The 13,270-nt window shown below is 35.8% G+C and overlaps 2 protein-coding genes across 3 annotated transcripts in view; one reads left to right on the top strand and one right to left on the bottom strand.

The window, feature by feature from the left end:
- adam12 (ADAM metallopeptidase domain 12) overlaps positions 1 to 2,319 on the top strand; it is a 127,694-nt gene extending 125,375 nt beyond the window's left edge. For both annotated transcript variants that reach the window (XM_067369625.1, XM_067369626.1), the window contains 2 exons: positions 971 to 1,128; positions 1,298 to 2,319. In XM_067369625.1, the coding sequence (XP_067225726.1) occupies positions 971 to 1,128; positions 1,298 to 1,367 (228 nt within the window). In that variant the 3' untranslated portion in view covers positions 1,368 to 2,319. The remainder of the gene's footprint in view (positions 1 to 970; positions 1,129 to 1,297) is intronic.
- A 2,018-nt stretch (positions 2,320 to 4,337) lies between these two features.
- Positions 4,338 to 13,193, bottom strand: fank1 (fibronectin type III and ankyrin repeat domains 1). The gene is made up of 12 exons (XM_067370275.1): positions 13,172 to 13,193; positions 12,844 to 12,870; positions 12,087 to 12,252; positions 11,665 to 11,789; positions 10,991 to 11,072; positions 10,599 to 10,673; positions 10,419 to 10,484; positions 8,419 to 8,584; positions 8,205 to 8,345; positions 7,275 to 7,352; positions 4,463 to 4,507; positions 4,338 to 4,385 (listed from the first exon to the last, which is right to left on the bottom strand). The coding sequence occupies exons 1-12, from the start codon at positions 13,191 to 13,193 to the stop codon at positions 4,338 to 4,340; spliced, it is 1,041 nt and encodes a 346-aa protein (XP_067226376.1).
- Positions 13,194 to 13,270: the final 77 nt, after the last annotated feature.

Here is a 13,270-nt window from a genome sequence, read left to right as displayed (position 1 = left end):
GAAGAAACCATGATACATTTTTTAGGATTCTTTGATGAATAGAAGAGCATTTATTTGAAATAGAAATCTTTTGTAACATTATAAATGTCTTTACTCTCACTTTTGACAGCATCCCTGCTGAATAAAATTATTAATTTCATTAAAGAAAAAGAAAAATCTTACTGACCTTAAACCACAATATCCTGAGTCATTTTGGGTGAATTACTAGTTTAAATCAATCAGATATCAGTGTGAAATGATGAACAGAAGAGCTGGAGTCTCAGACGAGTCCAGCTGACCTCAGGCTGTTTCATTAGCTAAAAGTGTGTGTGTGTTCTGGCAGGACATTCATCCCTGATGCAGCTCTTCAAAACGTTTCATCAGGGAACCGTTTGACACACGAGAGTCCCTCCTCTCAAGGTTTCTCAAGACCTTTTTATCAGTCACAAAACAACTCTCAGTCATCAGCAATCATGCAACACTTGACATATGAGCACTTCAGAGCAATTCAGTCTTTTATTACATTTTAAAGGACAGAGGGAAGTGAGCAATGAAATCAGGTTTGGATCTCGGTGGAGTTCAAGTGGGATGAAGATGATGATGATGATGATGAGAGAGAATGAGGACCAGATGGAGAGCAGGTAGCAGGTTATCATTACATCATTGTGTAGATTAGGAACATATGAGCATGTCACATGACCTCTGGAGAGAGTTGCTATAGCAGCAGTGAAGCAACATACAGCACTGAACTCATGCAGCGGTGAAGTTAGATTAGCTTGTACTGCCCTCTGGTGTACTCTCAAAAGAAGGGAACTAGTGTATTTCACTTATTATTTTATAATATTATTCATTTATTTCATTGCTGTCATGGAGAAGCAATTAAGATATGAAAGATCTCAAATCATCTGTCACAATGTATACTATTCATGCTTGCTAAATGCAGTATATCCCATGTGAGACTATGTTCTCTCTCCTCAACTCATCTTTACAGGCATTCGAGAAGCCCAGTCCACCCCAGAAGCCTCTTCCCGCTGACCCACTGGGTCGAAATGTCCGGGTGATGCGTAACCCATCCGCCGTCCGACTTCCAGCTCCTATCCCGACCCCGGCCGCCCCCCGACCTGCTCCGCCTCACCCACAGCCCTGCAGGTACAAACACACTCATGCACACCTGCCAACCGGTGTGTTTGTTCCTACAGTCTGGCGGATTTTATGTCCCCATGGAATAATTGACGACGGCTGTTGAATTATTAGAAATTAATGCATCATTTTCTATAATTGTTTTCTTTTATTTTCTTTACTATAACCGGATTTGCAGGCCTCCTCCTAAACAGCCGCCCACCTTGCCGAAGCCTCACTTCACAGCCGGAGTGAAGTTCAGCAGCTGAGAGCCGGACCGAAGGGATTTCGTCCCTGGAGACACTCGCTTTTTGCACTATGAACCTCTGCGGGACACGTCGTGTGTCAGAGTCCTGATGTTAGGGGTGACCTTTGACCCCCGCGGTGCTCTCCCTCTAAACGGTGCTATGAGTCCAAGCTCAGGTACATGTCACGCGTTATTTATGTCGGTTACGAGCGTATTTATTTGAGCACAGTGCACTGTGGTTGACACTTTCTCAATCGTAGCAATCGGTGGTTCGCCCACGTTTACCTGATGTTCCTTTTGTTGTTGTTGCTATTGTTGTTGTTTTGACCTTTTTCGACTGTGTACCAGCAGAGAAAAGAGAAGACGTGTTATATCTGTGAACATGAACCACATCGTGTGGACGCTAAACTGGATTGAAACCAGATTTAAATGGAAACGTGAATTGGGAGTTGTGCTTTGCTAATGGTTCTGAGTCTGTGATGTCATTTGGTATATGAAAAGGGCTTTTTAACAATTTAATATGATTTAATAGCCATTTTTATTATATATTTCAGACATGATTAAACCTGAATTAGGATTGCAGACATACTTAAGGGATGTTGAAGGAACCTACATTTGATATGTGTTTGAATCTCACTAAAACATGTCCGGGTCACATTTCACCCCAAAGTAAAAGAAAAACAATAACTAAATTAAAGGTTAGTTTTGAGTGAACTAACCCTTTAAATTTAGTGAAAAGAAAAATAGCCATTTTAAAAAGTTTTTTTTTTTTTTTTCCATTGACATTTTTTTCAAGTATTTTCCCTCTCATATTATCATGACTGTAATACATCTGAATATTTTCATTATTTGTTTTTTATATGAATTATTATCTATGTTTTATAACTGATATACATTCATTGTTAGTGCATTAAAACATACTGTATATCAGGAATGAGAATCATGATAGATAATTAGAACTGTAAACAAAATATTCGAATTATTAGGGTTTTTTTTTGTTTTTAAATCAGAACAAAGCAGTAAAACTAATACTATAAAAAAACTAATATATATATATATATATATATATATATATATATATATATATATATATATATATATATATATAAAATTTGCTTTGCATTAATTGGAATTTGAGCGTTCTCAATACAGAGCTTCATTTTCTTTTCAAGTCATCTTTGTTTTTATAGAGCTTTATACAGTAGAAATTGTTTCAAAGCAGCTTCACAGTAATATAAGGAAAGTAACAGAATTGATGATGCAAACTTCATCAAATATAAGATAGAAATCCAATATATCAATATTTTTATGCTAAATTAAAAAAAAAAAAATCTGGAAACATCGGGGCAGGATAATGAGAAGTTGGTTGGAAAATGTGCTTAAAATATCACAATTCAAACAATCATAAGGGTCCTTAAAACAAGCTTCATTGTTGTAAACAAAACTAATTCTTGATTATTCCTTCTGATTTTGAGTTGAAATATGAGCTGGACATGCGCAGAGGGGTTTATAGTACTGTGCAGCTGAATAATGTTCTGAATACACTCCATTTCATATGTCTAAATGAGTGAAATGAACACATTATACGCACCAAGCCCAGCTTTTGTTGATTTCAAAGCATTGTAAGAAAGATATCGTAATGCAGTTGTGTTCAGATAGACAGTTCACTCAGGAGATCCCAGCTTTGAGACCCGCATGTGCTTACTGGAAAGAATTGAGAGACAGAAAGCCAAGCCCTGATTTCATGGCCATATGTTCATATATGTTCTTTGAAAAACAAGTTATTGTGGGAAATGATGAAATGAATTACATTTGTACTATTAAGGACTTTCGATCTTGTCGACCTTAATGGAGCATTATAACTGGATTGTGGTTAATGAAAACAGACATATGAATCCTTCTCTAAATATTCCCAAGATCCCTTTGGTCTCCCTCAAACACGCTGCGGTCAGTGGGTTTGTGTCACTGGCAAAGTTTCATGGCGATTTGTCAGAGTGAATGAAAACACTGCACTACAAGAATAGGATGTGCACAAAAGATTTAAAAATAGGGGTTTAGGAGTGATTATGGTCATGAATTACTGTCAACGGGGTCAAAATTACAAACAAGTTCAAACTGGCTTTGGCGAGTAAATACTTTTCTGGTAACTTTTTTAGAAACCACAACATCATAAATGTTTTATTTGAATAGGAAGAATGATAGTCTGATGAAAAAGATGTGAACAAGACATGCAATCATCTTTCATGACTCTGTTTTTGGGTTTTAATCTTTGACCGAGAGTTTGAGACTTAAAAATATACACTCTGATGTTCAAAAGTTTGGGGTTAGTAAGATTTGTCTCTTACTGACCCCAAAATGTTGAATAGTCCTGTACTTTAATTAGAAATAATAGTTTGAAAGGTTGGAAATAAATAAATGTTGGTTAAATTTTACCCTCCATTGGCAGGTGAGGTAAAAAATTGATGTTTGGCACTGAAACTTCGGTATTTGTCACCACTGAGCCATTTGTGATCTCAAATGTGGGTCTTTTAGGCCTGTATACTGGACACCTTATGAGTGCCATTATTTCTCATTGTTTACATTGTAAATTCATCTTCATTCACTGTACATCTGAAGTGTCCTGTTGCCTTTTACAGTGTTAAACCACACAGTGCATTACAGTAGAGACTGTTCAGATCTAGACGCTGACTGATTATATGATGATCACGTGTCTCTAGGTTAACTGCCTTGCTTGTTTTAATCACAGTTATCATTTACTATTATTCAATCATGTTGTATCCGCACTCAGTACATCTACTCATGTAACGTTCTTTTTATTCAGTGTCACGGGTGTAAACTGCTTTCTTTTTTTTTTTTTTTATGATAAATCTTCAATTAATCAAGAAATGTGAAATAAGATACTGTACGTAAATGTCTGCAACACAAATAATGGTCGGCATAAAGGGCAGCGCTAGTAAAGTTGTTTATGAAACCGATGTGTGGTGTCTCTCATTTAGTCTGACATCTCTGACTCCTCATCCAGCAGCAAACTGATGATATTCTGAAAGAAAAGATAAAGAAGTATAATCAATGATCTAAATACCTGCACAAGCTGTATCAAGAAGAATGGTGTTTTACCTCTCTATCAAATGCTTTGGCCATGTCCAGAGCGCTAACGCCAAGCTACAACCCAAAGAAAGAGTCCAGTCAGAGAGATGAATCCAGAAAATGTGCTTCATGATTAGAGGATAAGCCAAGAGGAAAACTGTATTGCTCATTCATAGCTCAGGAGACTATGGAAGCTTGTTTCCACCATGAAAAAAAAAAAAAAAAAAGTTATTTGTAACTTTTTATCTCACAATTCTTACTTTTTTTTCTGAATTGCAAGATATAAAGTCGGAATTGTGAGATATAAAGTCGGAATTGCGAGATATAAAGTCGGAATTGCGAGATATAAAGTCGGAATTGCGAGAAATAAAGTCGGAATTGCGAGATATAAAGTCAGAATTGCATGTTATACAGTCGGAATTGCGAGATATAAAGTTGGAATTGCATGTTATAAAGTCGGAATTGCGAGATATAAAGTCGGAATTGCGAGATATAAAGTCGGAATTGCGAGATATAAAGCCGGAATTGCATGTTATAAAGTCGAAATTGCGAGATATAAAGTCGGAATTGCGATATATAGTCGGAATTGCGATATATAGTCGGAATTGCGAGATATAAAGTCGGAATTGCGAGATATAAAGTCGGAATTGCAAGATATAAAGTCGGAATTGCGAGATATAAAGTCGGAATTGCATGTTATACAGTCGGAATTGCGAGATATAAAGTCGGAATTGCGAGATATAAAGTCGGAATTGCGAGATATAAAGTCGGAATTGCGAGATATACAGTCGGAATTGCGAGCCAAAGTCGGAATTGCGAGATATAAAGTCGGAATTGCGAGATAAAAGTCGGAATTGCATGTTATACAGTCGGAATTGCGAGAAATAAAGTCGGAATTGCGAGATATAAAGTCGGAATTGCATGTTATACAGTCGGAATTGCGAGATATAAAGTCGGAATTGCATGTTATACAGTCGGAATTGCGAGATATAAAGTCGGAATTACAAGATATACATTCAGAATTGTGAGATATAAAGTCAGAATTGCATGTTATACAGTCAGAATTGCATGTTATAAAGTCGGAATTGCGAGAAATAAAGTCGTAATTGCGAGAAATAAAGTCGGAATTGCGAGATATAAAGTCGGAATTGCGAGATATAAAGTCAGAATTGCATGTTATAAAGTCAGAATTGCGAGATATAAAGTCAGAATTGCGAGTTATAAAGTCAGAATTGCATGTTATAAAGTCAGAATTGCGAGATATAAAGTCAGAATTGCATGTTATACAGTCGGAATTGCGAGATATAAAGTCGGAATTTGTGAGATATAAAGTCAGAATTGAGTGTTATACAGTCAGAATTGTGAGATATAAAGTCAGAATTGAGTGTTATACAGTCGGAATTGCGAGATATAAAGTCGGAATTGCATGTTATACAGTCGGAATTGCGAGATATAAAGTTGGAATTGCATGTTATAAAGTCAGAATTGCGAGATATAAAGTCGGAATTGCATGTTATACAGTCGGAATTGCGAGATATAAAGTCGGAATTGCATGTTATACAGTCGGAATTGCGAGATATAAAGTCGGAATTACAAGATATACATTCAGAATTGTGAGATATAAAGTCAGAATTGCATGTTATACAGTCAGAATTGCGAGATATAAAGTCGGAATTGCGAGTTATAAAGTCGGAATTGCATGTTATACAGTCGGAATTGCGAGATATAAAGTCGGAATTGCATGTTATACAGTCGGAATTGCGAGATATAAAGTCGGAATTACAAGATATACATTCAGAATTGTGAGATATAAAGTCAGAATTGCATGTTATACAGTCAGAATTGCATGTTATACAGTCAGAATTGCGAGATATAAAGTCGGAATTGCGAGTTATAAAGTCGGAATTGCATGTTATAAAGTTGGAATTGCGAGAAATAAAGTCGGAATTGCGAGAAATAAAGTCGGAATTGCGAGATATAAAGTCGGAATTGCGAGATATAAAGTCGGAATTGCGAGATATAAAGTCGGAATTGCGAGATATAAAACCGGAAATGCGAGATATAAAGTCGGAATTGCGAGATATAAAGTCAGAATTGCGAGATATAAAGTCGGAATTGCGAGATATAAAGTCGGAATTGCGAGATATAAAGTCAGAATTGCATGTTATAAAGTCGGAATTGCGAGATATAAAGTCAGAATTGCGAGATATAAAGTCAGAATTGCATGTTATAAAGTCAGAATTGCGAGATATAAAGTCAGAATTGCATGTTATAAAGTCAGAATTGTGAGATATAAAGTCAGAATTGCATGTTATACAGTTGGAATTGCGAGATATAAAGTCGGAATTTGCGAGATATAAAGTCAGAATTGAGTGTTATACAGTCAGAATTGCGAGATATAAAGTCAGAATTGAGTGTTATACAGTCAGAATTGTGAGACATAAAGTCGGAATTGCAAGATATAAAGTCAGAATTGAGTGTTATACAGTCAGAATTGCGAGATATAAAGTCGGAATTGCAAGATATAAAGTCAGAATTGCAAGATATAAAGTCAGAATTGCAAGATATAAAGTCAGAATTGCATGTTATAAAGTCGGAATTGCGAGATATAAAGTTTTTTTTTTTTTTTTCATACTATGGAAGTGAATGGCTACCATCAACTGTCTGGTTACCAACAATCTTCAAAATATCTGAAGAAAGAAACAGGTTTGGAAAAACATAAGGGTGATTACATGATGACATAATTTGTATTTTGGGTGAACTATCCCTTTAAATCAAACATCTCAGTTTGCTCTCTATTTGATCTCATTGCTGTCTGGTTCTGCTTATGGGAGGTTCTGACCTTGTTCTGAATGTTTGAATCAGCTCCTTTCTCCAGAAGCATTTTAACGAGATGCTCATGATTATTCAGCACTGCCACCTGAAAAATAAACATGTTTATACACGTTATGTCCTTCAAATGAATGACCTTAAATCATTATATACGTACACACACACATAAATACACCCGCTAGCTTTATTACTCACATTAAACACTTAAAATATAAAAGACATTCCCTAAAACATTTCTATATGCTAAATATAAAATAACATCCAAAATAGTCTTATTTAGACTGGTAATTGAGGGGACGCCGAGGTTAGTTTATTATTTTAGTATTATAGTATTTATTCATATTTTGAATTAGCTTTTTTTTTTTTTTTTTTAGTTCAAGTTTTAATAACTTTACTAAACTTTACTTGCCATTTTTAATAATGCTGTTTTTTATATCTCTATTTAGCTTTCTTTTATTTTTATTTTTTTCAGTTGTAGTTTTTGTCATTTTAGTACTAAAACATAAACTTCTATCTGTTACTTGCCAAGGCAACATTTCTAAGGTGTTCATCTGATATTTATGTTTTATTTCAGCTTACCGAAAACAATCTTTAATAGCTTTATTTTTAGTTAATAACAGCACTGCTAACTATAATGTTATCTTATTACATTAGATAGTAGTAAATATTTAAACTAACACATTATTCTCAAATTAGTTTCAATAAACAGCAGGTTTCCTATTGTGACAACATGCCCTGCTGTATGATCAACATGTGAACAGTTTTTTCCTGGGCAAAAATGGTGGAAATGTTCAGTTTTCAACACAATACAAATAGGTTTGTGTTTTTACAGGAATTGACTTTCTAAATATGCACTTGATTAAAAAGTGTGGCAACTAACCCCGTCCTCCCCTGCTTGTTTAGTAGTGTATTACAAGTGGAGTACAGTTTCAGTTCAGACCATCAGTGGTGTTTTCCCGTCTTTGTCCTTTACATCAACATCAGCACCAGCACTGATTAACAGAGCAGCTACAGCTGTGTCTCCGCTCATAAGCGATACGATCATGAGAGGAGTCCACAAGTCGCTGTCCTGCACATCAGCCTTTGACACAAGAGAACATTATGAGCAGTAAATCAGGTACAACTAAAATTAAACATGTAAATCATCCTCTCACCTCACACCCGTCCTGTATGAGGTACTGCAGGATGGGCAGGTGTCCTCCAACTGCGGCCCAGTGCAGAGCGCAGCAGCCCGATCGGTCTCGAGAGGTCCAGGACGCACCGCAGCTGCGCAGGAACTTCACCACGTCCAGATGCCCGTGAAAACACGCGAGCATCAGGCTGATCACCACACACACACACACACACACATACACACACAGGCCCAACATGTTCATACTCGTGCCCCAGTAAAATATTAGCCTTCTGATAAATCCTTACGTGTCAATGAAAATTACTGTGGAAGCTTGTTTCCGGCACGGAATAAAAAAATAAATAAAAAAAAGGTAATTGTGACTTTTTATCTCACAGTTTTGACTCTTACTTTTTTACTCACACTTGCCAGTTTATACAAACCCGATTCCAAAAAAGTTGGGACACTGTACAAATTGTGAATAAAAACAGAATGCAATGATGTGGAAGTTTCAAATTTCAATATTTTATTCAGAATACAACATAGATGACATATCAAATGTTTAAACTGTAAAATGTATCATTTTAAGGGAAAAATAAGTTTATTTTAAATTTCATGGCATCAACACATCTCAAAAAAGTTGGGACAAGGCCATGTTTACCACTGTGTGGCATCCCCTCTTCTTTTTATAACAGTCTGCAAACGTCTGGGGACTGAGGAGACAAGTTGCTCAAGTTTAGGAATAGGAATGTTGTCCCATTCTTGTCTAATACAGGCTTCTAGTTGCTCGACTGTCTTAGGTCTTCTTTGTCGAATCTTCCTCTTTATGATGCACCAAAGGTTTTCTATGGGTGAAAGATCTGGACTGCAGGCTGGCCATTTCAGTACCCGGATCCTTCTTCTACACAGCCATGATGTTGTAATTGATGCAGTATGTGGTCTGGCATTGTCATGTTGGAAAATGCAAGGTCTTCCCTGAAAGAGACGACGTCTGGATGGGAGCATATGTTGTTCTAGAACTTGGATGTACCTGTAGCAAATATTTGGCATGACATTTCAAAATGTCTCACTTTCAACATTTGATATGTTATATATATTCTATTGTGAATAAAATATAAGTTTATGAGATTTGTAAATTATTGCATTCCTTTTTTATTCACAATTTGTACAGTGTCCCAACTTTTTTGGAATCGGGTTTGTACTTATCTCGCAATTCTGATATTATGTCTCGCAAGTGAGAGTTTTCCTCTCAATTCTGGCACAGTCTCCAATTCCGAATTTATGACTCACAATTCAGACTTTTCTTCACAATTCCGAGTTTATATCTCACAAATCAGACTTTTCTTCACAATTCCGAGTTTATATCTCACAATTCTGATTATTTCATTTGCAATTTTGAATTTATGACTCACAATTCTGACTTTTTTCTCGCAATTCCAAGTTTATATTTCGCAATTCTGACTTTTTCCTCACAATTCCAAAAGTTATATCACACATTCTGACATTATTTCTCACAATTGCAAATTTGTCTCACAATTCTGACTTTTTTACTTGCAATAGATAAACAAAATCATAAACTCATAAAATCATAAACTTGCAACTGCAAGAATAAAAATAGCCAGTTATTACTTAGATTTGTGAGAAATAATATCAGAATTGTGAGATAAAAAGCCACATTTTCCCTTTTTTATTTTTTATTCTGTGGCGGAAACAAGCTTCCACACTATACCATAGATTACTGTATACCAACCTGAGAAGCATTTTCCCTGACAATAGTTCAGCAATCATGTCATGTCATGTATTTTCTGTCAGCTGTTAAGATTCTAGATTTGCGAAAAAATCCCTCTTTTTATCTAACTGGTCAAACAAGTTTGCAAAAAAGTCTGGAACTGTTCGCGATTCAGTTTGATTCATTCAGACAGTTCACTCAAGCACTGAATCATTTCCAGAGGTTTCTCGCATAGAAATAACAGGATACTTTATAAGACAGAAAACTGGTTCATAACATGCAAAATACAGTTGAAGACACAAGAAAAAACTCACCTGTCTTTGCCACTGTTGTTTTTTCTGTTAACATCTGCGCCATGATGCACCAAAATCTGAACTACACTAGAACACAAAACACAGATAGACAGAGAGATAGATAGATAGATAGATAGATAGATAGATAGATAGATAGATAGATAGATAGATAGATAGATAGATAGATAGATAGCCTGTTACCTAGTAAAGCCCCTCGATACGGCGATCATTAGAGGCGTAAAGTCCAGCTTGTCAGGAACATCCACGATGACCATTCTACAAGAACACATAAACGTGTCTCATTTCTTAATCTCCAGATTCCCAGGGAAAGCATGTAGTGACTGAAATAGCATTAAATACACTAGAACAGACGACTTACAAAATGTAGGGGGAAAAAGTTCACATCATAACATAAACTAACTCATATATAGCAACATTTTTCGATCTCTAGACCTGGAAAGTCACGTAAATGCATTGGTCATAAAGACTCTTATTCAATTAATTTTATATATTGCCTAGTTTTTGTAAAAAACAACAACAAAACAGGTTGAGAATGACTTCACTGCCGAAAGCATGATGTGAATGAATCTCACCTGGACTGCAGCACTCGACGGAGCTCCACCTCATCATTCCTGAGGACGGCATTGTGAAGATTCCTCCCGTTCAGAGGCTCCTCTGAGAAATCACATTCACACACACACGTTTATTTCATTCATTTACATTTAATAACATGGATTTTCCAACTGTGGGAATCTGGAAATGTCCCAAAGGGAGGTTTTGTCAGATTTAGTTAACATTCAAGGACAATTTTGTACACAGACTGTATGTACACTCTTAAAAATAAAGGTTCCAAAAAGGAGTGATGTCAAAAAACAGAACCATTTTTGGTTCCCCATAGAACTTTTAGTGAACAGTTCTTAAAAATAACCTTTTTTTAGTGTAAAAGTATTAAAGTTATCTCAATATCCATCTGCATTCTCATTCTTAATACACTTTTCTTTTGTAATCTTCATTTTAAAGGCCAATCCCATATAATGTGGCTCCGTGTTCAAATTGTTGAATTTTACACATTTTCTATAGCTACACCAACGGATATTAAATATCAACCTCTATTCAAAACCATAAACTTTAAAAAAAAAAAAAAAAAATGTCATTGATTGCATAAAATTTGAAAGCATAATAATCTTTGAAATTTCAGCCAATAAAGCATTTTTTAAACATTGCCACTTAAAAGTTGATGAATGTGAGTAATGTTTTGTGTCCTTACTTTCTGTTGAAGCAGAGATTGATGGGTAATATCGTTGCTGACCAGACGGCCACGTGACCGTCAGTCTGAATGTGTAGGTAGTTTTCGGTTCTAGATTCTCCACCATGAAGCATGTGCTGTAGCCCCTAAACATGTCATAAACATTCACAAAATACAGCCTGGATTTTCTCACAACTAACAACCCAGACAGCAACATAGTCTGGCTCACATCTGGTACATGTGGATTATATGCGGACCAGTTGTGGGCCGTTGTAGCCAGTTGTAGTTGCTGTCAGGGAAGGAACTGTTGCATGATAAGCTCAGCTGTCTGTAGCGTTCACAGAATATTCTTTTAGGAGAACAAATAAACATTTAAAGGTCGTCTATTAATCAGAGCTGTTAAATAATGGTTATACATAGTCTGTTGTGAGTGCAGGTCTCACTTGTATATCTCTCTATATGAGTTTTTCCCGGCGTTCTTCTGTTCCAGGATGAAGCAGGTCCACTGATCCGGTGGGTCGGTCCATCCGTGTTCTCTTGTCCAGGTGAGCTCAATGCTGTGATGGCTCACCTGTCCGACAGTCAGAACCCCAGACCGCTGCTGCACACCTGGACACGCGGAGGAGGAATGTGATCATGAGCGTCACGTGCAACATTCTACCACTAGATGGCGCCATTCCGTTGCAGATTTCACTAAATTATTGATCTGTTTATTTTTTCTGTTTCAAAACGATGAAATGCAGCTGCACAAATCACTGATGATTTTAACTTTTTAAAAATTGTGTAAAGTATTAATTAATTAATTTGTATAATTATGTATATTTTAATCTGTCGTTTTGAGCCACCTATCCATAAAAAATGATCTGTTGTAGTTTTTGTAAAGACATTCAAAATGCATTTTGGTAACATGCTATGAACTTTGTTTTTGTTTTTTTCAACATCAATATTTAGGCTAAACTTTTTTCCCCCTCAGATTTTATGACACATGTTGTACAAATATACCAAACAGTCTCTCAAATCATTTTAAACAATAATAATAAAATAAACAACAACACATATCAAACACAAACACTCATATGTAGCTAATATATTACTAGCCAAATACATAAATTGTTAGATATTTCAAAATTATTAAGCATTTGACTGGCGAGCTTTACCTACAAATGTGGTAATCAGAAATATGGTCACATGTATGTTTACCTGCAGGATCCATTGGCAATATGAATCCTAAAAATCATTAAATAAACCGATCCCAGTGATTGTTCTGAGAGGCTATATTGCTCATTATATGTTACTGTTGCTATAGCAACACAACTAAACACTGAGGACGAATGATGATCTTTTCTTAACATTTTATATAATAGGCCTAAGGGAGGCCGGGGCTAGTTGTCACATTTTTAGTGAATATTTCTCAGTTTATAGTTTATATATATATATATATATATATATATATATATATATATATATATATATATATAAAACTATGATGATGGTGATTATTATAGAGCATTTACAGTCTTTTATTGACCTGTGCGCGTGTTGTGTTGCATATCTGTGATCATGCGCAGCTGCACGCTGAATTAAATGGATTAACTGGGCACGTCACGCGCCCGCGGTCACGACAACA

This window comes from Chanodichthys erythropterus, chromosome 19 (assembly GCF_024489055.1).
Source record: "Chanodichthys erythropterus isolate Z2021 chromosome 19, ASM2448905v1, whole genome shotgun sequence".
Classification (NCBI taxonomy): domain Eukaryota; kingdom Metazoa; phylum Chordata; class Actinopteri; order Cypriniformes; family Xenocyprididae; genus Chanodichthys; species Chanodichthys erythropterus.
The sequence above is the reverse complement of the archived record's forward strand: the minus strand, read 5'-3'. Positions and strand labels throughout refer to the sequence as shown.

Bases quoted from the DNA above. Each gene is read 5' to 3' on its own strand.
- fank1 (XM_067370275.1), bottom strand. From the start codon at position 13,193: ATGCAACACAACACGCGCACAG. The intron at 7,353-8,204 runs GTCTGAACTGAA...TTTATTTTTCAG, and splicing joins ACGGGAAAACACCACTGATG to GTGGCAGTGCTGAATAATCA. The intron at 4,386-4,462 runs GTAAAACACCAT...CTTTTCTTTCAG, and splicing joins CCAAAGCATTTGATAGAGAG to AATATCATCAGTTTGCTGCT.